This window comes from Nilaparvata lugens, chromosome 11 (assembly GCF_014356525.2).
Source record: "Nilaparvata lugens isolate BPH chromosome 11, ASM1435652v1, whole genome shotgun sequence".
Lineage (NCBI taxonomy): Eukaryota > Metazoa > Arthropoda > Insecta > Hemiptera > Delphacidae > Nilaparvata > Nilaparvata lugens.
This window is the reverse complement of record NC_052514.1, coordinates 8,430,960-8,458,239: the sequence shown is the minus strand read 5'-3', so window position 1 is coordinate 8,458,239 and position 27,280 is coordinate 8,430,960. Positions and strand designations below refer to the sequence as shown.

The following is a 27,280-nucleotide window of genomic DNA, read 5'->3' as shown; positions in this document are numbered from 1 at the left end:
ATCGTATCAAACTTCAAATCTGAAGTTTCAAAACTTCAGAAAGTTTCAAAACTCCAATTCCCCCTCGCGTATCAAACATCCCCCATCCGTATCACCGTATCACAAGACCTTCCTCCCAACAACACATCCACACGTGCTCCTGCCCACAGAGCTGCTCAGCGGCAAATAGCACAGAGTTCAAAAACAGTTGATAAGCCGGTCGCTTCAGTAGGAATCCAGTCACCGCACCCTCAAGACATGTTGATCGTTTTTCTCAAAACCGCGCCGAAATCCACACACAGTGTTTGCCTTTGTCCTGTTTAGAGGAGGGCAAAGATGAAGGGACAGTTTTCAAACATCGTGGAGAATGACTTCAAAAAAGACAAACACATGAAGGGATTCGAAACAAGGACACCCAGGATGAAAGAAAATAGCACCGCAGACAGGAAGAAGATTGTAGGAGTGGTCCCATCAACAGACTTCAAAGGAAGGGCGGTGGTTAATTATTGGGGTTTGGTTATTGTTCTTGTGAGTTGTCACGTGAGTAATTGTCCGGTTAATGCGGATCCATTGTCCGGAGTATCCGGAGCGACGTCCGGATCATCCGGAGGACATCCTCCTGCCTGGACCACACGGACGGGAACGTCACTGACTGAGCAGGTTAGTTATTTACAGTAATCTGCATTTGAAACTAAATTTTGTTTTGGAGTTTTCAGAAATTTGTATTGAGGCTGATCCAGACGCTCAAACTTATCGTTCGATTTTCTGTATACAGTATAATATGTAGATATCGGGGCACCGAGCTTTTCTCGATATTTTCATTTATTGATAAACAGAACACAATTCTCTAAAATTATCGTGTTTATAATTTTACAGCTGGATATACGTCAACTTATGAATTTCGGGGATGCGATATTTTGATTTTCTACAGAATCACTCGCTCACTTTTTACTATCCACAGACGACGAAAGTCTCAGCTGTTTCAGCCAAGGATGAATTATCCTTTTAATGTCGTTCAGCGAGTTTCCCAAGGATGAGACCTAGCGCAATCGAATTTTTATATCATAAACCTACTATGTTACAAATTACGTGAAAATCGTTAGAGCCGTTTTCGAGATCCGTTGAACATAAATAGCCAGATAACCAGATATAAAAATATAAACAGATATACAAAATTGCTCGCTTAATATAATAGGATGGTAGTGAAGGTTGATTTGTGGTAAATATGTATAATATGGATAGTAGATATATGTATATTGGATGCATACTATTGTAACTACATGAAATAATTGTTGTCAATCTCTGATATTTACTAACTAAATATATTTTCAAGTCATTACATTAGTTTTCATACGTCATGTGAGAAATTGGAGGGCGGAGGCAAGGGATTGAGATGGTTGGAGAGGCAGGATTGAGGGGGTCAGGGCTCGATTTAGGCAGTAGGGCCATTGAAGAAGAAGAAGAACATTAGTTTTTACTGTCGGATTTTGAACTATAACCAGGACTTGAATCTTCTTAAAGATAAAAAGAATAATTTATCATGATTGTTATTCCAGATTTGAATTCAGGAACTTGGAAACCAGAATTTGAATCTGGAATCACAATATCACTAATTTACCGTAATTTTCACGTTATTTAGATTTTGATTAAAAGTTGAATTCAGACTATAAGTTTGAGAATCTGGACTGGCTTTCAGAAACAAAGAACAGTAGTCAAGATTTAAACTGTATTTCAAAAATTAAAACAAAATTAAGGAAGTTATCAATGTGTGTAATTGAAGAATTTTGAAGTGGCACCTAACCTCTAGCTACATTTGGACTGTTGTGAAAGTTAGAATTGGAACCGTTTTGGGCGTAAGTTAGCCTGTAAGTTGTATAATTCTGAATGATTGAATAAATAAATAAATGATGTTCTCTACAGTAGTAGCTCCCGTTGAAACAGTGACTGCTTGAGAGAAAAAATGGGAAAATAGAATCCTTTGAAAAATATGGAGAAACTACTTTATACTATCAGCAATTTGTGGTTTTGTGATATAGTTGATAAATTTAAAGAAAATTACGTTTTTATCCTTTCGGAGAATTTCCTTCTTTGATAATCTAACAAGATGCCAACTGCAAGATACGTTGTCAAGTTCGATACCTGGGGTCACTTTATACAAGAAATCGTACATCATGAACGATTCAATAGTTAATCATCTAGAATTCTGAGTATCTTATTAAACATTTGTAAACTACAATCATCGAGAAATAATTCTAAAAACCTTACTTTTATAATGTCATTCACTGTCTGATAATATGAAAATGTTTTATTGGCAGATATATAAAATTACAACATCTTAGAAATGCATAATGAAAGCAATACATATTTTACAACATGGGGAAATACTATTACAAAATGAAATGCAATGCCAATTGAGTATTTGCATCCGAGGTACTTGACCCGTTTGAGATCGTGATATAAAATTGATTACAAAACTAGCGCTAAAATGTAGTTACTGATATTCACCATAATGATCAGTACCGTTGAATCAGGTTATCTTCTTAATCAACAATCATTACCACTGAAATGTAATCACTACTTCCTTCCACAAATATGAAAAATATAATACAGTGAGCCTAACTAATGTAAAAATAATCTCCTATTTTCTCCTGATGTCATTGATCCAATCTCATTCATCCAACCACAGTTTGTTCAAACAATAATACTTCAAATTCACATTGAAATTTAGTACTGTGTAATGGAAAAATATTGACTTCCAAATCGCATTATAATCATGATATCAATATTTTCAGTACAGTGACTTAATAAAAGGTAGTGAAAACATTGACTTTGGCTCAGAGTTTTATTCAGTTCATTAACTTTGTTGGGGAAGGAAATTGAATAACCTAGTGACATAACCTAGCTACATTTCACTGTTTTATGAATTGGAATTGGAACCGTTGTGGGCTTTAGGGTAAACGTCCACTGGAACCGTATTCAACCGATCCGTTCGGCCGTTGGTTCGGACGAATCAGCTGGCCGTTAATTCGGCCGAATATGGTCGCCCATTGGAACCGTTTACGTCAGTCTAGTTCAGCAGTTGGCTGAACTATTGACTAAATATTGAATCAACTACTAACATATCCACAAAAATTTTCCATAAACAATTATAATATTGAGATTTTGAAAATTCAATAAACAAATATCCACTAAATTAGATTATTCATTAGAATAATCTGTACACTAATCTTAGTCTACAGATTCCTTTGATCATCACGACGATGATATCTTTTGTCTCGCATATCCCACAATGGAACATGCTCGTGAACCAAACTTATCAACTTTTCATTGTCCATAGTTAAAACTTTATAAAACAGAACAAGTTCAAAAAACAAAAACAGACATGACTGTGAAACAATTTTTAGGTTAGGATGATGTTGTCTCAGCTCGACTTCGGCCGGATAGAGCCGGAAAATCCCATTCAACTCTGATTGAAAACTTGATCGGGCGGAGACGGCCGTGCAAGGACGTATGAACCTGTTGCAATGGACTAGCATCTATAGTTTTCTTTGTTGGGGGATCGTTCGGACGAGTTCGATAGTTTTCGGCCGATGCTAGTTCGGACGAAAACGGTTCTAGTGGACGGCCCACCTTAGCCTGTGGTACGTTTCTACAAGTTGGGTGATTCTGAATGATTGAATACATAAATAAAATCTATAGAAAAAATCAAGTCACACTAAGGTGAAAATCATTCATTTTGATCAAGCCTACTCAATTTAGTCCCTTTCTTTGACGAGAATATCCAAAGTTTTAATTCTGCATATTATTAGAAACGACCACGTTACTTCTCACGTGTTGATAAAATAATTTGGGAAACTGCTACAGATTAGAGCTTTTTATTAAAAATGTGTGTGACACTGTATACTGGCTTATACACTAATTCAAATTAAATAATGGAGATTAATTTTCAACTGTTAGCATCCTAAAGTAACACCCAGTGTTTCCTATCAAAACATAAATAAAAAAATAAATCTAACAATATTATTCATCATAAATATTTTATCTGATGACAGATGGATTCTAAAAACGCCTACCAGCGTGGATCCTAACATTAAAATAAGATGAGAAATCCCTTATCAGTCAACCTGGATTGAATCTGTTTATACCAGCGTGGATCCTAACTAACATGAATATAAGATGAGAAATCCCTTATCAGTCAACCTGGATTGAATCTGTTTATACCAGCGTGGATCCTAACTAACATGAATATAAGATGAGAAATCCCTTATCAGTCAACCTTCAAGAAAATAAATAATTCAGGAGTACGATGTTTACAAACAAACGTTATCTCCAACCTGGTTATGACTACAATAAATTCCATTGCTGCATGCAATAATCGTAAAGTGTCGTTCCTATCTCAAAGAGTCATACTTTCATTTATAAGGAACATAATGGTGTGCATTTAAAGTTATGTGCTACAGTGAGATGCATTTATAAAAGAAACATTATCATGTGTATTTCAAGTTATGTGCTGCACTACAGTGAGACTCAATTCAGACTATCAATTGAATACAAACACAAATATGTTGTCAAATTCTACACAGTTTTATTAAGTGAACGACTGGATTTTACTGAGGATTTTACTGAGTCAACTCAGGATTTTACTGAGTCAACTTGAAAATGTGACCGGTGTGGTCACGAAACCATGGTCGTGTACTGAATAAAACTGTGTGGAATTTGACAACATATGTGTGTTTTTATTCAATTATGGAACGGTTCTACAATATTGACAATGACTCAGTCGAATTAGACTATCAACATTGGTAGAATGAAGAATTGAAAGTGTAGATATTGTTTATTAGGAGTTCTAAAAGTTTGAAATCTCCCAATAACAGGATCACTAAAGAGTGACAATAAGCTCAAAATATAATAAAGGAAAGAACTGGCTTATACACGTACGGGATAGGAAAATTATGTTTGATGCATAATCACGTCTGAACTACTGAACTGATTAACTTGGAATCAAACTTATAGATTCATAATTTACCAAGGATGGTTATATGCCTGATTTTAGACCCTTCAAGATTTCAGTAGGTCAAGTTTTCACTTTGTCAAGTTCTCAATTGGACCTTTGCGGAACACGGAACACCTGCTAGTTTATAATATAATAAGGAGAGAATTGTCTCAAACACGTAGTAGCCCAGTCAATAAAGGTCCAAAAAAGCAGTTTCGATCCGAAAATTAAATAAAAGCTGAATTTCCCACCTTCGATAGAACCCTCCCAGAGGGTCATTCTCCCAAAAGTCCCAAGAAATCCCCTTGGAGCTTTCCGCCCCAACCCCCCAAAACATGAAAAATGCAGGTAAACACGGGAAATCAATTATCTCTGTAACCATTGATCGGAAACAGTTCTATTATATGCCATTCGATTTGTTACATTATGGACTACAATATTAGTTATATTCATTTTTTCAATAAAGTTAACAGTTTTCTTGATAAAATAATATATATGTAAAAATTTAGGGGGTTTGCGATTTGATTTTTTTGTTTTCTTCGATTAACATCAAAGCAAGTAGTTTTGAAGAAAAATGAGCCGAATAATTAATGTAGCCACATTCATTGCAAATCCATTGATGTATATTGTTATATATTTGCGATTCGATTTGACTCTATGGAAGGGGAAACAGTCGACGTGGAACGGCGCGGCTGACTCTCTTAGCCATAGTAACCATTAATCGGAAAAAAAATCTATCATATGTCATTCGATTCGTTACATTATGGACTGAAATATTAGTCGTATTCATTTCCTCAATAAATCAAACAGTTTCCTTGATAAAATAATATATATGTAAAAATTTAGAGTTTTTCGATTTGATTTTTGTTTTCTCCGATTAACTTCGAAGCAAATAATCTAAAGAAAATTAGACAAATAATAAATTAATGTAGTCACATTCATTGCGAATCCATTGATCTATGTTGTTATTTATTTGCGATTCGATTTGACGCTGTGGAAGGGGAAACAGTCGACGCGGTACGGCGTGGCTGACTCTCTTCACCATAGTAAACAGTAAAATACAGTAGTAGGCCTACTGCTTTCTAAGTTGCATCTTATTCACACTATGGCGCTCGAAACAATCAATTTTGTCTATTGTTTTGACATGCGATGGAACTAATTTTTCACATTTTTATTCTCTAAATTCTCTGTAATCATTTTGTTTTTATATATGTGCTAAATCATGCATTCTATGATAGACAAAGATATTGTTTGCAACCGATAAAATATTCATACTATTACATGATATAATACATATTTTAAAATATGTGTGTATGAAATTATCATAATTCTATGCTAAAATTTATCATAAGTTATGAATATCAAAAACTGAGATGAATCATAGATTACAATAGTGTTAACAGTGGCAATTTCCTGAAAAATCATAGCGTGCAGTGTTTGCTGTTTTCTACAGTAGTTAATATTCTCCAAGCCAGGTTGATAATATACCTTCAGTTTAGCCAAATATATATGACGGCTGAGGCATAAAAAATTTATACATTGGGCTTATTGAGTTGAAACTTTCTATGATTCTCTCTATAAAGTAGCTTATCTTCCGTTCTTACTAGTTGAATCTACATTATTTTTTAGACAGTCCAATATGAAAATTCAGTAGATTCTAAAGATGAAAGCCATGCAAACATACAAATTAAGGAAGAGTAAGCATGCATAAAAGGTAGGAAAATCATGAAAGTGTTTCACATTTAACCACAAAGTACCCTACCGTATAAGATTAATTGAAAGGTGATTCATCATCTTCTATTATTTTTGTTAACATATCGATTTTTCACCTCCACTCGCATCTTGTCATCCATTACACAAGGTTGACAGAAGCTTTTCTTTATGTCGATTAATGTTGATTGAAATTGATTTTGATTAGGGCACCAAAAGAATAGATCATTTTCTATTTGAAGCATACAAATTAAATCTATTGAACATGATTTCTTATGACAGCATTCACAGATTTAGTTGGGTGAAGCTATTTGAAAAATGTACCTGATTATAGACAGGTTTCAATTTTATAGACACCTTTAGACAGGCACCTATAGAGTACCTTTTATAGACAGGTATAGACAATTTCATGGTTTTTATACCATTCTAGTACATTGTGATCATTGAAGGGTTGAAGTGATGAGTTAGTTCAAGTGAATTCTAGTACACAAGTATTTTGTGCTTATAATGGGCTCTTCTTTATTTTCTATTGATTTTTTGCTCCAGTAGGTAGAGAAAATTTAAAATGTTGGTTTTACATTTTATAAGCTTTATAAATAATATAAATTAACGGTAATATAAATTTGATAAGTCCAGTATTAAATTAATCGATGTTGATTTTCATTGTATCGCTTTGTATCAATGCTACTTGCACTGTTTGCAATTCATCACTATTCTCTCGAGAATTAGTTTTTTATGAATTTCATGATCTGAAAATTGAAATCCAAATGCTACTTGGATGACGTTCACATTCCACTGGTGTTTTTACAATAATTGTTACGTTGAAGAGTGAGGCAATTCAATTCATTTGGAAGCGAAAGGAAATTACAGTGCGATTTGAACAGTGGATAGTAACTTTGAAATTCAGTTGCTCAGTTCATTTCGGCTTGATACTATCATTTGTAATTGTAGTTGATCAGAAATATGCATTGTATATAATGTTCATATTTCAGTTTGACTAATCTTCTATCACAGTCTCGCTTTCATTCATAAACATGATAATCCTAAATACGTTGATTACCTTAAAAATGTAGCTTATCTTACGTCGAACAATGTACAATACAAACAATTATCATTAAATTACTATTATGATGATCATTGGAATTTCTGCCTGTGATTGAGAAAAAGTCATTTTATGAGCCTTGAAATTTGTACCTAGAAAAAGTTGCATTATTACTAGAAATTTTGTTATTTTTACTATTTATTATAGGTACTGTACATTGATTTTTGTGATTATAAGGATCAACTACTTCATTATGAATCAGGATAAGGATAAATAGGGAAATTGTGAGATGGGGTTAACATCCATAGTTACATAGCATCAATTTGAAAGCTCTGATAATAATGATTTGAACGGAACTGCGATTGTGGCTTGGTATTGCCTCTTCATGTTCAGTGAGAATAGAAAGCTGCAGAGTAATTCGTTCTCACTATATGTAATAATATTGGTAATATTTAGTAACATTTGTTAATATTTGAACCGAATGTGCAACAAATTAATCTACTTTCAGCTTGAAAATTTTCAACTTATTAGGAGTACAGTGTTATCATATAGTATCTCAGGTAGGCCCACCCTTTTATTTTTTTTGTTCACGTGATCTGATGATATTCATTCCATCATTAAGTGTTTAAATTATAAAGAGTGATGAAACAAGATAAAACCCAAGAAAAGCTAAGAAAAGAAATTTTGAATCTTCATTTTTCACAAAATAAGGATAAGATGAAGGAGTCGGACACATAATTATAATGAAACCTCGTTGAAAAACATCAATATCTGAAACTAGAGTTATCAAATTGTGTTACCTCTGACTGGTATGGAGAAGGCACACTTCAAATTAATATAATAAATTCTGTGAGCAAACAACGAAATCCTGATCTTTATCATGCATGCTTTTCAACATGGTTAAATCAAGAAAATTGTAATATTTTTTTTAGAGTATTGAAAAGTGAAAATCTATATACAGCGTATGTCAAAACAATAGACAAAATTAATTGTTTTGAGCGCCATAGTGTAAATGAGATGCAATGTAGACAGCAGTATTATTCTGTTTACTATGGTGAAGGGAGTCAGCCGCGTCGGCTGATTTCCCTTCAACAGCGTCAACTTGAATCGCAAATACATAACAATATACATCAATGGATTCGCAATGAATGTGGCTACATTAATTATTCGTCACATTGTTCTTTAAAATTACTTGCTTCGAAGTTAATTGGAGAAAACAAAAAAATCAAATCTAAAAACCCCTAAATTTTTACATTATATTATTTTATCAAGGAAACTGTTCGATTTATTGAGGAAATGAATCTGACTAATATTGTAGTCCTTAATTTATCGAATCGAATGACATATGATTGATTTTTTTCCGATTAATGGTTACAGAGATAATTGATTTCCAGTTTGCTGTTTACTATGGCTAAGAGAGTCAGCCGCGCCGTTCCGCGTCGACTGTTTCCCCTTCCACGGCGTCAAATCGAATCGCAAATACATAACAATATACATCAATGGATTTGCAATGAGAGTGACTACATTAATTATTCGGCTCATTTTTTTTTAAAACTACTTGCTTTGATGTTAATCGAAGAAAACAAAAAAATCAAATCGCAAGCCCCCTAAATTAAAGAAATGCAAATCACGAAATGACAAATCACATAATATTATCGACTAGATCGCACGCCATCCTACGGAATTTGTACGGGGAGAACCAAAAGATATCCAAGTGCTGAGAACAACTATTGAAAATTCTCTGTGCTCTATTCAGAGGAGAGTTATAATGACTCACCGTTCTGGAGCGTGAGATATGAAAAGAAAAGGTCGAACGGCGAGCAATGGTATTTATATAAATATTAATTTTGGAAAGCAGATATGGAGAATCAATTTTGTTATTTAAAAGATTATAAAGGAAAAGAAGAGATTTGACGTCACGTCTGACTTTCAGTGATTTAATTTCAAACATACTTCTTAAAGAATTGGTAGGGTAATCAAACGGGCAGAAAACATTGTGCTTTTTATAATAAATACATCTCAAGAATTTATTCTGCATTCGTTCTAGTATTTGAATCTGTTCATTATAATATGGATTCCAAATTTCGCTAGCATATTCCATCAGGCTTCTTACAATTGATTTGTATAACAGTACCAAAGGCACTATGTCTCCAAAGGGTGAGCATGTCCTCAAGATGAATCCCATCTGCTGATTAGCTCTATTAGATATGTAATCTACATGTGCATTGAAAGAAAAATCAGAACTGAAAACCACTCCAAGATCCTTGAACGATTCCACCTTTTCTAATGGTATACCATTTATATGGTAAACATGTATGAAAGGAGAAGACTGTCGAGTAAAACTCATGAATTTACATTTTCCTACATTTATTTTTAGTTCATTTGTAACACACCACTTGGACAAATTGTCAACGTCAATCTGTAAATCATAACAATCTCTCAGATCATTGACTTCTTTGAACAACTTCACATCATCTGCATACAAAAGACATTTTGATTTATTGATAACAGATGGGAGATCATTGATGAATAAAATAAAAAGGAGTGGCCCAAGGTTAGAGCCCTGAGGCACCCCCGATGTGCACTCAAAGAATTCTGATTTATATTGTTGAATTTTTACATATTGTTTTCTTGCTTGAAGGTAGCTCTGAACAAGATGAACCAGAGTATCGCAGAATCCCAACACTTTAAGTTTTCTTATCAGAAGTCTATGGTTGATAGTGTCAAAGGCTTTTGATAAATCTGTGTAAATAACATCAGTACGCCCTCCATCATCTAGAACATGTGACACTTCATTACTAAAAACCATAAGATTGGAAACAGTGGAGCGACGAGGTAAAAATCCATGCTGCTGGGGTGAAATAATTCTCTGACCCTGATCATAAATTATGGAATAAATAACTTTTTCAAAAACTTTAGAAAAACAATTTAAAATAGAAATTGGCCTATAATTTTTTATATCATTTCTATTTCCAGATTTGAAAACTGGAGTAACCCTTGCCACCTTCCATTTTGAAGGAAATTTACCCGTCCTCAAAGATAAATTAAAAATAAATTTCAATGGCTTTATCAAGACTGCGGCACAGCCTTTAACAATAAAAGTTGGAATCGCATCAGGACCCTCAGAGCAGCCAGACTTAAGCTCATTAATCGCAGACAGGATGTCATCAAAAGAGACTGACCCAACACCCCCATTCAACAATGAGCAGCACTCAGACATCTCAGGAACCCCCTCTTGTGCATCAGGTGTATCAGCCTCATAAACAGATTTAAAATATTTAGAAAACCCATCGACGATATTTGCCCCATAGTAGGACTCTCCGTCAAGTGTCATGGTCGACTCCACAAAAGAAGTTTTTCTTTTCGAATTCACATACTTCCAGAAATTTTTAACATTATTTCGCAAACTATTTTGAATTCTACTTAAATATGCCTCATAGGCTGCTGAAATTCTAGTTTTAAGAGATGCTCTTAATGTTTTAAATATATTATCATGATAGGGTGAAGTTCTTCTCTTTCTTGAACACTTATTCTTCAATTTCAAATCAGATATGATATCATGTGTGAACCAGGGAGGATACTTATTATTTGAAAAAATCACCCTCCTCTTAGGAATGAACTCATTGAAATGATGGTAAAGTATTTTATAAAACTTATCTACTGCAGAGTCAACGTCACCACTACAAAAAACGGAATCCCAACTGCAATCACGGAGACTAAGATAGAGACCGAGAAAATCTCCTTTATGATATTCATAATGAAATTCAGGTGGGTGGCTTGAATTTAGCCCTGACGTCGTCACTGAGTATGAGGCATCCACACATAACGCAGGGTGATAACCATCTTCAGGGACAAGTGGATCATCGCTCTTCATTACTTTTACTGGAAAGTTACTCAACACTAAATCCAGAGTTCTACCAAGCTCATTTTGCACTGTGTTATATGATACTAGATCATAGAATGACATGAAACGATAAAGAAATTTTACTTTAGGTGAACCAGAAGAGAGATCATAAGTATTATTGTCAATTTCAGGTAAATTGAAATCTCCAACTATCATTAAATTCCCACTGAGAATGCCATTTAAAGATTCAATATATTCACAGTAGCCAATAAAAATATTCGATGGAGTTGACGGTGGAATGTAAACAGCATTTATGTGATAATAGGTTGAGCTCAATTTTAGTCTTATCCCTACGGTATCAAAACAAAAATTATCATTCTGACAAAGCTCAATACAGAGCTCAGATTGTAATGACCTTCTTACTGCAATAAGAACTCCACCTCCCCTCTGACAGCCATCACCCCCGCCCCTATCACTCCGATAGACAGCATAGCGATCGTCGAAAACTTCACTGCTGATTATGCCACTGTGCAGCCAAGTCTCAGTCAATATTATCAAATCGTAATCTGCATTTAAAAGTGAATTATAGAAATTAAGGACCTTTGTACGAAGTCCCCGAACATTTTGGTAGTATACAGACAAAGAGTGATTGAAAGACATATATTATGATAAAAAGAAAAAGTAAATGAATAAGTGAAGAGATAAGAAAAAAGAAAAAAAAAATATTAGCGTCACCTTCAGCCGCACAAAAATGAACACGTTTAAAAATGATACAATTAATTTACCTAAGTCATTAGGCCACAAGTTTGAATATAAAAAAAATATATATATAAAAACATTTTTATATAAGCATTAGTTAATCCGTATTCCTCAATATTCAATCTGCAAGCTTCGCAAAGAATTGAAAAGAGTTAATGAGAATTTTTTAAAGAGAAAATTAAATTACGTAATAAATCAGTACCGGTTAGCTACTATATAATAGATAGAAAAAAACAAGTCAACCTGAACTACGAAAAAGGTGATCAAAATAATTTAACATTTAGACGTAGCGGGAACAGCTTTGAGGTCTTCTTCAGTATTGATCACATAGATTTGGCCCTCAGGAACCACTCTTATTTTTACTGTTCCGGATCGGTCCACCCAAACATATTTGTAGCCAAATTGTCTCTGCAGTTTCCTAGCCTCAGCAAAAAGCTTTCTACGTTTTGCAGTCAATGACAAATTTATATAAATCTGTCGCAGCTCACCTTTCAGTCCAATGTGACGAGTAGACAGGTCCTTTACCTTTTTTCGGCCATCCAACAGTGCGTGTGTATGTGTACGACTTATGAACTTATTGACTGGGCTATAGGGGATAGAAGATACTCGAATGACACATCATCACGTCTGAACTACTGAGCTGATTAGCTTGAAATTTATCATATAGATTCCCAATTATTTACAGAGGATGGTGTTATAGGCCTATTTTCAGTCCTTCTCAGTACGTCGTACAAGATTTCAGTTTGTAAAGTGCTTTAAACAGACCCTTTCTAAGCATGGGTCACCTGCTAGTCAGGAAAAAAGACTTTAAAATAGATAAGATATAATTATTTTAAGATTGGAAGATGAAACAAAAATTTAATGATTGAATTCACACCATAAAAAAATCAATACAAGGTATTAATTAGCTCACCTAGTATTAAACAATAAGTCACACGTTATTATTCCCACTTACACAAGTACAAGTCTGGGGGTCAAGTGGGCCTCACCCTCAGCATGAATTTTATATAATTAAATCAGATCCAATTACCATATTCTAAATCTCAATAACTTATAAGCTGATTAGCTGTTTAGCAATTGCAGTACGGAACTAGAAAGGTCACAAATGGAGCATTTGAAAAGAATGCATACATTGATAAAGTGCAATAGTTGAAGATATCCATGAAAATAAATATATAGAGAAGGTTAGATGAAATATTTGAGAAAAATGCATGTATTGATAGTGCTTTAAATAGCATTATGACTCAATAGATAAACAGAAGTGTTGAATAAGCATTTTCAATGAATACATAACAAAAAAAGGTTAATGATAGCATAAACTAAATAAGCTGTAGCTAAACCTGAATATATTCATAAAAATAAATATTAATAGAGAAGGTTAGATGAAATATTTGAGAAAAATGCATGTATTGATAGTGCTGAAAATAACATATTGATAACTCAATAGATAAACATAATTATGTGTTGAATAAACATTTTAAATGCATGCACAACAAGAAAAAGTTTAATGATAGCATAAACTAAATATGAAATATGAAAACTGTAATATTATTAGAGAAGATTAGATGAAATATTTGAGAAAAATGCATGTATTGATAGTGCTGAAAATAACATACTGATGACTCAATAGATAAACAGAAGTGTTGAATAAGCATTTTCAATGAATACATAACAAGAAAAAGTTTAATGATAGCATAGACTAAATAATAAGCTGTGGTTGAATCTGCGATGATAGCTCCACTTGAGAAAACATGCATAAACAGAAAAAGTGAGATGAAACACATGAAAAAATGCATGAAAACACTATACAAGGAGTTGAAAAAGACTTGGTCTGATGACCACATTCACAAATAGAAAAAGTTGTATCATCAATGCGGTCTACATCAAAAGCAGTGCGTTTCACTGAAAACTGTCAGCATCCCTCATAAGCTACACACAACGACTCCCATTCAACAAATGCTGACACGCTATCGAAACGTGATTATTGTCAGTCAATGAGAAGGGTCAATAGTTTTTAATAATTATTATGGTAGCAATAAATTTCGTTCAACGCGTCAGAGATCGGTTGAACGTTTCAGAGTTTGATTTGTAGCAACGATGATAGCTGATAGCCGTCCGAATATGATTGTATTCAATTGAACTGCAATATATATGCAGTTTGGTATATGATTGTCAATATATGCAGTTTGGGATTGTTTAGTCTGGTAGTGACCAATCAAAGAATGTTATTGATGACGTAGGATGAAATGCATCATGTAAGTTGTTGCTAAATTACGAATCAATTTCAAGTTGAGACAGAGAGATGAGTTGACAATAAATTTAAATCAAGTGTAGTTGGTGATAGTCAATGATATTATATTCAAATGGAATGCAAATCGGAGGAATGCAACTCAATTTCTTTTAGAGGATTGACTCTGGTGCCATATCAATGATTGGACTAAAACAATAGTTTGCCTTCTTCTTTGCTTTTTCCTCTTCCCTCTTATTCACCAGTTCTTCATCCCCTTTTATAGCACCTTTAAATCATCTTCTCCTCTTCTTATTCTTCTTCCTTTTCTCCCTTATCTTCCACTTCTCCTTCTCCTCCTACATTTTCCAATAAATTCTCTATCTCATTCATTTTCTTCTTCCTCCTCCTTCATCTTCTTCTTCCCCTTTATCTCCTTCATCTCCTTCTTCTTCTTATCTTTCTTCTTCTTCTCTTCTTCTTCTTCTTCTTCTTCTCTTCTTCTTCTTCTTCTTCTTCTTCTTCTTCTTCTTCTCCTCCTGTTTTCTTCTTTTTCTCCTGTCTTCCAATTATTCTTCAACGAGCCTGGTACCTTGTTTAGGAAATGTTTGAAGTTTGTGAGAGTACAATATTCTATTCAAAGTTCTAAACCAGATATTTTATCAAATTTCCATTTCTATTCAACTTTGAAACAAGTAATATTTCATCTTGATTTCTGCACAGATAATGATGCGTCACGTCTACGAGCAGATCAGGAGCCTGAAGTTCGCCTACGAGGAGAACATCAATCAGCTGATGCGAAAGGTGGACACAATCGACATGAAGATGTCGCGTCACAGCTGCGATTACAGTGGCATTGAAAGTGTGGTGCGCAAAATCGACTCACTCGATATCAAAGTCAACCGACTTGAAGCATCCAATGTGCATCGATTGGAAGAATTATCTAAGGTGAGTACCGAAATCTGTTAGGAAACCTACAATATTATTTGAGATTTTCAATATTTCAATTGTAATAGTGTAGATTGGAAGAACATTATATATCTAAGAATTAAGGGCCAGAATCCGTGAGAACACCTATAATTATTTTAGACTAGTAGGTAACCCGTGCTCCGCAAGGATCTAATTAAAAACTTTGACTAACTAAAAACTTGACAAAATATTGAAAATAAGCCTATAACTATTGTCTTTTTTCTTTAGGGTTACCTACTTTTGAATATAAATAAAAATATGAAATAATTTAAATAGGGTACACAGATTCATAATTTTATTTTACCTATAACTATCCTTTGTAAACAAAGAATCAATATGCAAAATTTCAAGTTAATACGTTGAGTAGTTCAGACGTGATGATGCGTCATTTGTGAATTTCCCGTACGTGTATAAGCCAGTTCTTTCCTTCTTACTGTAGATTTGCAATAATCCAATTGTATTGAATTGGAAAAGTTATCCAAGTTGAGGGCCAGAATCCGTGAGAAAACTTACAATATTATTGGAGGTTTTCAATATTTCAACTGTATTAGATTGGAAGAAGTCTCAATATCTTTCTCTGTCTCAATAAAGATAAGACCCAGTTGTTAGATTTTGACTTTGGTTGTAAGACAGATATTAGTTATGACAAATTTCTTGGCATCACATTGCAGAGTAATAAGAAATGGGAAAATCATATTTTTTCATTGGGTAAAAAAAATATCTAGAGGCATTTTTATGTTATGTAGATTAAGAAATATTGTTAGCATTTATGTGTTGGTAGCTGTATATTATGCTTACATTCAGTCACACCTGTTGTATGGTATTTTGGCATGGGGGAGAGATACCAATATGAAGAAACTTTTTGTTGTACAAAAAAGGGCCATAAGGATCATTTTTAAAGTAGATAGTAGAGCACATTGTCGACCTCTGTTTAAAAAACTTAATATTATGACTGTTTATGCTTTGTATGTGTTTGAATGTATGTATACCAGAAAAAAATTTTCCATCTTACCCATAAATAGTAATATTCACAATCATTTTACAAGACAAGCAGAAGCACTTAGATTATCACAGTGCAATTACCATTTAACTTTAAAAAGTTTTATTGAATTTGGAAAGAGGTTATTTAATAAACTGCCTGCTCATATTAAATAATGTGATATTAATAGTTTCAAGTTTTCTGTTAAAAAGATTCTAATTGACTGCTGTCCATATGGTTATGAGGATTTGTGGTGGTGTCTGTGTATTTTCTTAACTGTGATATACCTGTTTTAAAAATGTTTATCATATTATATAGAATTTGCTTATCTTTGTCTTTTTTTGTACATATTACGATGTGACTGTGATGACTATCAATGTTTATTGTTTTATTTTAGAATTTTTTTATTTAATTGTTGACTTTGTCTTGCATTTTTGTTGAAGTGTTCTGACAATAAATGAATCTTGAATCTTGAATCTTGAAGTAGCCTATCCAAGTTGAGCTACGATTATTTTCAATATTTCATTTGTATTAGATTGGAAGATTTACCCAAAATTAGCACCAGAATCAGTGAGAAAACCTATCATTATTTGAGATTTTCAATATTTCATTTGTATTAGATTGGAAGAAAGAGAAACTGAGGTTGACGGCTGTTAGAGATAGGGTACGCTTTATATATATATATACTAAGTATCAAATATGTGGGAGGGTCTCAGTTCATCGAAATCTCAAGTCATCAAGTGCCAAGGTTTACCATCTTTTGAGATACTGAGACAAGAGGGAAGTTGAGTCATCTAGTTCAAGTCTCATAGCATCAAGTTTAAGGTGAAATAAGAACGATATTGTCAGTACCACATAACTATGTGGAGAAATTCCACAATATATCTGTTCATAGTGTAAATTGCATCAAATTTTCGTTGCAGGCTGATACACTGATGCACACTAGTTAGGGATCTGTGAGAATGGGTTAGGGAGAAGTTGGTTAACAGTTGGAGGTTGGGTTTTAGCTCTCAAATAAGAATATGCTTGTATTATTAGATGATTTTAAAATAAAAAATATAATAATACTGTATTCACTGGACTTTCTGAAAGCAACAGAAGATTAACGAATTGAAAACTGGTCGTAGTTAAGTTGCCAACCCGGGCTGATTTTTGATCAACTGAGATCTTGATAGAGTGAATGTCACCAAACATGTTGACAGAATAATGATTATGACCCGGTTGCACAAAAGCCTGTTAAATTTTAACCGTGATTAATTCCACGAGAATCAATCAGAGAAGGCCATATTGATAAGACTGCTTCTGTGATTGGTACTCGTTGAATTAACCATGGTTAAAATGTAACCGGCACTATGAATTATAATATTTTGTATGATAAGTGACTACACTATAAAGACAATGCCGCAAATTCATCACAGCAACTCACTGCTTGATGGAAATAGTTCAATTTTGCATTTTTTCCAGACTATCCATACAAAAGGGATCAGACAGGAGCTGGCCATGGATGGACTTGTTCAAAAAGTGGACGAGAATCACGAGAGAATAAAACAGAAATTGATATTTGCAGAGAAGCGGCTCGACACAATCAACAGCAAAATGCAGGTTGTTAAGTCAGTATAAAACACTTTTTCTACCTTCTAAAATTCTAATTTTTGGGAATATCCATAGAGGTTAAGATTGGCACACTAATTTGAAAAAATATTCATAGTGCCGGTTGCACAACAGCCGGTTAAATTTTAACCGTGATTAATTCCACGAGAACCAAATCAGAGAAGCCGTCTTTTCAAAAACGCCTTCTCTGATTGGTTCTCGTGAAATTAATCACGGTTAAAATTTTAACCGACTGTTGTGCAACCGAGCCTAAGTCAATAAAGAAGTTCAAAATTAATAATAATTATGATACCCTACAAAGCAGTAGGAGATTATCAATAATTAATACCATATTGAGTCAATAAAACAGTTCATTCAAATCATCAATAATTAAAGCCATGATAAAGATTCCAATGAGCACTATTAGGAGTAGGAGATAAGAGTTGCTATGTGCATTAAAGGCAATGATTAATTGAATCTGTTCAATAATATTCGAGTTGAGACATTCCAGACATATTTAATCAGTTCTAAGCTGACTTCTTTATAAATTAAAGACAAAAGCTGCAGTCAAATAAGAAATATTTTTTAAATAACTTTTTGAATAATTACTAAGTTACTGTTCTAGATTTTTTGATTGTAGACTCTAATAGTACATATTTGATTCAAAATATACTCGTTTATCTGTGTATTGAAGAGCGTAAATTGTATTTTGAAAAGTGAAAGTGACATAATTAACATTTTGATTTGGACAATATAGTATAAATTGGAAATGGGACAGTTTTGGGCATGAGCCTGTTGTGCCTTTCCTCATGTTAAGTAATTGTTCACAATGTGATAAATAAATAAAATAAATAAATAAATCTTATACTATAAAACGAGCAATTTTAGTTTTATATGTTTAGATGTTTATATTTCTGTATGTGAGCGGATCTCGAAAACGGCTCTAACGATTCTCACAAAATTTAGAACAAAGTAGGTTTATGATTTGAAAATTCGTTTGCACTGGGTCTCAACCCTGGGATAACTCGCTGTAGGACATTAAAAGGATAAATACGTCCTTGGAAAAACAGCTGAAAATTTGTCGTCTGTCGATACCGTAATGGAAGTGAGTGAGCGAGTGCATGTGTGGGTTATTCCTCAGCTGATCTCACGAGAAGAATAATGCAGCAAGAAAAACTCATTTTTGTTTATTTTCTCTTTCTTTTAGAGAACTTGATTGTTTACTTCAGAAATTCCAAAAAAGTAACTGAATGCTGTTAGTGTAGAATAGTACATAGTATACCATAGAGAAACAATAGCGTAAGTAGATATCCCATGGTATAGGGCGTTTATGTCGCAACTTTTACTGTTATCTCAAGCCAATTACTATAGATTATTGTCGATTTTTACTGTTTTGACCGGGTAAAAGTGTATGAAAGGCACAATATGAGAGACTACCAGCTTCATAAAAGCTTCGCGGGAAATAACTACCTGGACTATCGGCTTGAGATAACAGTAAAAGTTGCAACATAATCGTCCTATACCATGGGATATCTACTTATGCTATTGTTTCTCTATGGTATATCATTCTAAATCGAATTCATAGTATATCTATTTGTAATTGATGATGTGTTTGTTTTTTGAAGTGCGAATAAATTATTGTTATTTTGATGAGTGATAGTAGCTTAATTAACCTAAAATTTGATGTGGAATGTAGTATAAATTTGAAAAAGGGACAGTTTTGGACATAAGCCTGTTTTGCCTCCTCATATAACTGTGAAAATAATATTGTACGACTGAAAAAAAACTATGATATCAATCTTTCGTTGCAAATTTTATATGCTTAAAATAAATACTTAAATAATAAATGGTTTTAATAAATATAAAACCAAACAGTACAGGAAGTTGTGAAGTTTGTTTGAAGACATAAATGAGATGTTGTCACACCGACTGAGATTACACTTTAAAACTATACTAAAATGTTCAAGTGTTTAGGATTAGTTCATCTAGATCTGTCCCAATTAACCAAAACTGTCCCTTTAAGGCTGTGCAAAGGCTAAAAATAAACTTTCTACTCGTGATATTTTTCCAAGTTTTTTGATTTGTATATCATCAAGCTATGAAAATGAAAAAGTTTTCTCAGATCATCACTTTTTGAGATATGAGCGCCTGAAGATTGAATTTTTGAAACAGAACATTTCAAATAAGGTAAGATATATATATCCATGAGATTTAGAGGATGGATTCTTCATGGTATTGTTGATCTAGTAAAACAAAAATTTTCTGAAAATATCAATTTTCTCATATCCATGAGATTTAGAGGATGGATTCTTCATGGTATTGTTGATCTAGTAAAACAAAAATTTTCTGAAAATATCAATTTTTGAAAAAGTTATTCAATTTACCAAAAATAACACGACTAAAAGGTATTTTTAGTAAATTAAATAACTATCTTAAAAATTGATATTTTCAGAAAATTTTTGATTTACTAGTTCAACATTACCATGAAGAATCCATCCTCTAAATCTCATGGATTTATCTCTTACCGAACTAGAAATGTTCTGTCCTAAAAATTTAAATTTTAGGCGCTCATGTTTCAAAAAGTAGTGATCAAAAAAAAAATGTTTTCCTGAGAAAACTTTTTCATTTTGATAGCTTGATGATATACAAATCGAAAAACTATGAAAAATATCACCAGTAGAAAGTTTATTTTTAGCCTTTGCACAGCCTTGATAACACACAAGCATGGTGCTCATGTGGGCATAACCCTCAGCAGGAAAATTCTACACAACTAGCAAAATAGGACAAAATCTAGTTACATTGATGAAACCTCATAATTTAACGAATTCAAGATTCAAGTTATGTTGTTGATATTACGTGTAGATGTGCATATACATTTTTGTAATATAAAATCAATATTAGATGACTGAAACCGAATTTGTAAAATTTACAAGACGAATTAAAATGGAGTTTGATTGTGGTTAGCCGAGTAATAGAAGACTACTTGATGCGAATGAAAGAAAACAGACTAAGGTTCGGTTTCCGAGCTCGGGATTTAGCTAAGTTCTAGACTTTAAACAGCTGTAGTCAGAAAATTAGCTTTCCGAAACGGGGCGTAGTGGCAGTTTTTATAACAGTAGCCTAATCGCAGTTTTTATTTTCTCATTTCTATAATTGGAAACGTTTTTTCTTGACGAAATTAAACATTTCTAAATAATTCAAAATAGCTGAAACTTTACACTATTTTCTCTATATTTTATTTTGTGTTTAATTTTCTATTTTTTTGAAATTTTATGCAAACGTGACTTCAACAATGACTGCGACTATGCCCCGTTTCGGAAAGCCAATTTTCTGACTCCAGCTGTTTAAAGTCTAGAACTTAGCCAAATCCCGAGCTCGGAAACCGGCCCTAAAAGATGCAAATCAAGTCAAATTAACTCTAATATAAAACTGAATTGAGTTTTGCACAGTACTTGTTTTTGTAATTGCTTTGAATTATTCTAATAATATAACAGTATCAGTCAGAATGGTACGGTTCACAGGCATGGCTAAGAATACTAATCAGTATTTTCAACGATTGCTATTTGAAAAAATGGATAACTGACATAACGACAACCATGCATATTTTTACAATGACTATTTAAAAATGAGCACTTGAGAATTATAACAAAATATAATTCAGCTTTTGAACTTTGTTTGTTGCAGGTTTATGAGACGTCAATCACTCGCGTGGAGTCTCGCCTGACTGACATAGACAATGACATAAGTGATATGACCAATACATTGGACGACATAAAGTCACTGTCAACCATCATAGATGACAAGCATAACAACACACAACGATCTATGAAGGAACAGTTGCAGGTAGTAAAATATAAATAAATTTAAACAAACAATTGTATGCAAACAAACGAACAAACATTAAAACACTGCACATTTTAACTAGGCTGACCCTGGTTTTCTAAATAGTTCGTATTTACCGGCATGACAGGTTAAGGTGCGTACAGATATACGCGCCCCCAACCCGCTCCGCGCACGCTCCGCCCTCGTTCCGCCATCGCTGGCGTTACGGGAGATGTTAGCTCTTCTCGCGTTCCACTCTTGCTCCCCGGTCGATCATCAATCGATCTGCTCGAGTGACGTTCGATTGCGGAGCAGAGCGAAAGTCTGTACGCACCTTTAGCCACGCGTTACACCCATCAGTCTGCTAGCGCTACCTGGTCGTGGGTTCGAATTGCGCCGGAAAGCATGGAAGTTTGAACATCTCATCAAATCACCCACGCACAAGTGAGCATCATCCGCAATATTGTATCATGTATACAATATTAAAGGCTGATTTACACGGTGCCAGTCGGCTTGCCAGTCACATCACTGGATGCCAACGACTGGCACTATGTAAACGGCTCACGCCAGTAACTGGAAAACCCAGCAAGCCAAGGACGCAGCTGGCAGTTCCAGCAGAACAAATATGTTTGTTTTACTGGCGCGCCAGCTTCATGTCAGCCTCATCACAGCTTTATTCTCTTGCCAGTCATTACCATTAAGCTCTCTCATAAGTCTCTGATGCCCCCCAAAGTCTTGTTGTCCATCCACTTGTGTATCCACGTTTCTCGTTCTTTCCGCTGTAACTCGTGGGTACCTATTTCCAAAAGCTCTTCACACAAAACCATAGATATTCCACGCACGCACTTTTGAACGGCAACTCTGTGTTGCGTTTCTGCCATTTGTTTAAAAAACGAAGATCTGCACTACTTTCACATAAACCACACGCGCTGTGGAACTACACCAACACATTTGACATCTGACTTGCTCCAGTAGCTGGCAACCTGTGAACAGGGTACGGCTTAAAGCTGGCATGCCAGTCGCCGCTTGCCAGTGACCTTCCAGTCATTATCCAACTGGCATGCCAGCCACTGGCACCATGTAAATCAGCCTTAAGATATATGCACAGGTCTCAGTTGGACCGATATTTTATACTTCTTGTTCTCCTTCTTCTTCGTCATCCTTTTCTTTTTTCTTCTCTCTTCTTCTTCCTCTTTTTCTTCTACTGTTTTCTTGTTCTTTATCTTCTTATCCTTCCTCCTCTTTTTCTTCTTCTTTATCTTCTTCTCCTTCTTCTTTTTTCTTCACCTTCTTGACACACGTCACACGGGAATAACCATCATATCTTGGAACCGCATTAAGAATAACAACCAAATTTCAATTATTCACTAAATTATCTTTTCCATTGAAAATTATCGATAATTCTAATTCAATTTTTTGTCGAATGTAGGAAATAAAATCAGAGTCAGCTGGAAGCCGCCAACAGTTAGAAGAGCTGTCCAGCTCGGTGAAGGACATCGGCAGCAGACTCAACGACACTGCGCAGACGGCGATGGTCCGCGACGACGAAAACGTCCGCATACTGTCTGCAGACACCGACCGCGACTTACGTCAGCAGATCAACTTCGAGAGCAGGAGGATCGAGGATAAGGTAGTCTAACTATTGATCATCCATTACGTTAAACTGAGTAACAGAGTAACGTTAATTGTCGGTCCCGGCTGAAGTATGACAGCATAGCCACCTATAATACAAGGCCCCGGCCTACGATATTGCAACGTCGCAGCGTAGGCCTAGAATCTAATACATTATTGGTGAAAAAGATCAGCTGGTATTTTTTTAAAACTTTTCACAATCGTGTATTAGATTCTAGGCCTACACTGCGACGTTGCAATATCGTAGGCCGGGGCCTTGTATTAGAGGTGGCTATGATGACAGTCGTAAGGCCCATTGACGGCTTAAATTATACATTCAGGCGGTGAGACCTGCCCGCAAGGGACTCCCCACCAACAAAAGCCATACGAATTTACTTTTGATACAGAGTTACCTAAAATTTGTTGAATAATTAGCCACATGATCTGGCAACGTTGCAGGGCTAGAAAAGGATAGCGCTATCTGCTATGTCGAATGTTAGACATGGTAGCAACACCAATGTTAATCAAATACTGCAATTAAAACGCTCAGGCTGAAGAACTCGCTCATCAACTATTGTACTGTTTTTGAAATCCGCAACTTGTAATTATAATTATTATGTGAATTAATAGAACTTTATAGGTCACTCTGTACAGGTAATGAGTTCACACTTGGAAAATGATACTCTAGAATATTCTTCCCATTACACTCTACATAAGAGAGATGGGGAGAGAGAGAGAGATTGATTGATTGATTGAGTACTTTATTTATGTAGATTACAATATATACTGGCTTATACACTTATATACAATAGCTTACAATACAGCAAAATTATAGATGAATTTACATAATATAGACTAAGAAAATAATTAGAAAATATATTATATGAAAAAGTAATTGTAATATAATAACTATGGATAATTATATTGTTATGCATCTACATAAATTGGCGGAGCTTTGGACATATCAATGTCCATTCTTCGGAAAGAATATTAAAAATATCCTCCCCACTAACTCTCTACCAAAACGTTAATTTAATTAATTAAGCTAAGGATTTATTATTAATGGGAATTTTGTAAAAGTTTTAATTAATATAATATAAATATTTAAGAGAAAAAAAACAGAAAATGATAGATTAAAATAATTATATAGGTAGATAAGATCAAATTATTGATTAATAAAATGAAGTAGGCTGAAAGTAGTAAGGGTAATCAACATTCAGTAATATACAGCAGTATGCAGTGGATAATTAAAAAACATGAGTTTATATAATATATATATATACACAATTCATTCTATAACAGGTTTAAAGGTTTGTATTTGTTGGATGGGTGGGGGATGGTTGTCATGTGATCGTTCTAGGGCCGGACAGTTTCAGTCATTTGTTCCAGAAAGTTTTTTTTAAAGCCAGGATGAAGCTCGCTCGGCTCTCTATGGACCTGATAGAAACAGGAAGTGCATTCCATGCACGACAGGCACTGACTAAGAAGGATTTTGTGAAAATAGTAGTTCGATGATTGGGTATCCTTAAAGTACTTTCTCCGGTTCTAGTATGTGAAGCATCTATCCTCCTACCTTCAGAGACAAATTTGAAATCATCTTTAAAATAGTTCGGATTACCGTATTTCAAGATATCTCTAACAAGCTTGACTATTCGAAAAAGCCTTTGATCGGGAAGCTTTAATGTTGAACTAGCAATGTGGGCTGGGGTGAGAGAGAGAGAGAGAGAGCGAGAGAGAGAGAGAGAGACAAAACACAAATAATGAGAAGTCACTACAATTTTTTAAAGCCCTCTCAGCACATTTCATGATTTCATCCCTGATTCCTTATCCATCGTCATTCTCTCAATCTCTGCAGCAGTCCTTCTTCTTTTCCATCTTATCTACCCAATCCAACAAGGTATCTATCTACTATCTACATACATATTATAACTATCTACAACAATAATATCAAGTATCCAATTTTCATACAAATGCCTTGGACATCCCCCTGTCTTCTTCCCTGCACATTACCATTACAAATGGCTGAAAAACGCTTTGTCTTTGATTCAATATCTTCTTAACTCTGCCAGAGATTGATGCCAGAGAGTTTGGAGCAGATCACAAAAGTAAATTGAACTATAAAAACATTTGTACTGATAGCCTACAAGTTCTAATAATTATAATGTTGAGCAGTTTTTATTTCGTCTATAGCAATTAAAACAGCAGCAAAACTCTAAACTGTTTGCTGTCAACAGATCACAAGCATGTACAACAACCTCTGGAGTCGATTCATGTCACTGGAGACCACCGCAAAGCATCTGCTGAAAATTGGCAACATCACGCGACGTCAACTCAGGGAGGATTTCCAATCATTGCTACAATCAGAGGCTAGGTTTGCCGAGCCAGAATCTCAAGAAAGTACGTAAATTCAACCTCTATTCTCATTCGAGAATCCTATAATATTAAGCGAGCGATTTCTGTATTTATATATCTGGTTATTTATGTTAAAGTATCTCGAAAATGGCTCTAACGATTTTCACGAAATTTGGAACATAGTAGGTTTATGATATAAAGATTCGATTGAAGTCTCATCCTTGGGAAAACTCGCTGAACGACATTAAAAGATTAATTCATCCTTGGCTGAAACAGCTGTGGATAGAAAAAAGTGTGTGAGCGAGTGAGTATGTGAAAAATCAAAATATCGCATCCCCGAAATTCATAAGATGACATATAGCCAGCTGTGAAATATGAACACGATCATTTTAGAGAATTGTGTTCTGTTTATCAATAAAAAATGACGAGCGAAGCTCGATGCCCCGATATGAATAGTAATAACAATATAGTTAGATCGTAATAATAATAATACTGCGGGTAATGCCCACATAAGCTCTTAGGCTTGTGCGTGGGTAATGAGTGAGAGGGATGATGATGAGAGATGACGACTACTTTTTAGGTAGTCGGGACCGACGTCTTATCGTCTCCTCTGAAAGACGGGGGGGCCGTATCTATGTTATTGTGCTGTGGTCAAAAAACTTTTTTTCGCTCAGGTCGAGATTCGAACTCGGGTTCTCTTGATTATCAGACAGGCGCGTTATCACTTCTCCAACGATAGTAATTCTGTTGTTTGTTTGTCTTGTTTCCTGTGTTTTTAATAATAAATAATAATTGAGGACCTTGCAGGACGGCACATAAGGCAAAAGCTCATTTTTGGGAAATTTGGGAGCTTATGAAGATTTGAGTTTTGGCATTATCTCGTTTCACATTTGTGTGATTTTATATTTTATATCTTCGTTTTTGTTCAAACTACTTCCATGATGATTTTATAAAAACTAGGAATAATGAAACATAACACATAACCTAACAGTTCACAAGCTCACTTATTAAATCTCTAACGGTGAAAGAGGGGAACTATTTCATGAACATCCGCTGTCGCCACTTTAATCAAGTTGTAATGTAAAATATCACAGGAAGAAGATATACTGTGAAAGTTGGCAATCATGAACAGAAATCATGGCGGTTCGTTTGAAACGATTGCCGGAAAAAGGGTACATAGAACCATGTGCTCTATGTCAGGCCAGGTCCTCAATTTATTTATTTATTTTATTTGGGATATAATAAAAAATTGTATAAATAAGATCGGAAAAGAACAACAGATAAAACTGCTCAAAACTGCTCTATTCCCAAATTTGATAATGAAAAACATGTCCGAAAGAAGAAGGAGCAGAAATCAATGATAATAATATGTATACTCCTATGTAAGGTAAAAAGGAATAATT

General features: G+C 34.4%; 2 protein-coding genes across 6 annotated transcripts in view; both read left to right on the top strand.

Annotated features, from left to right (window-relative positions):
- Window positions 1-27,280, top strand: part of LOC111053552 (glycogen synthase kinase-3 beta) — a 210,777-nt gene that overhangs the window by 118,668 nt on the left and 64,829 nt on the right. The window lies entirely within an intron of this gene.
- LOC111053558 lies at window positions 175-25,930 on the top strand. Its single transcript, XM_039437391.1, has 6 exons — window positions 175-639; window positions 15,278-15,502; window positions 17,967-18,104; window positions 21,777-21,935; window positions 23,344-23,544; window positions 25,760-25,930. Exons 1-6 carry the CDS (start codon window positions 316-318, stop codon window positions 25,928-25,930), a joined length of 1,218 nt encoding a protein of 405 aa, XP_039293325.1. The 5' UTR covers window positions 175-315.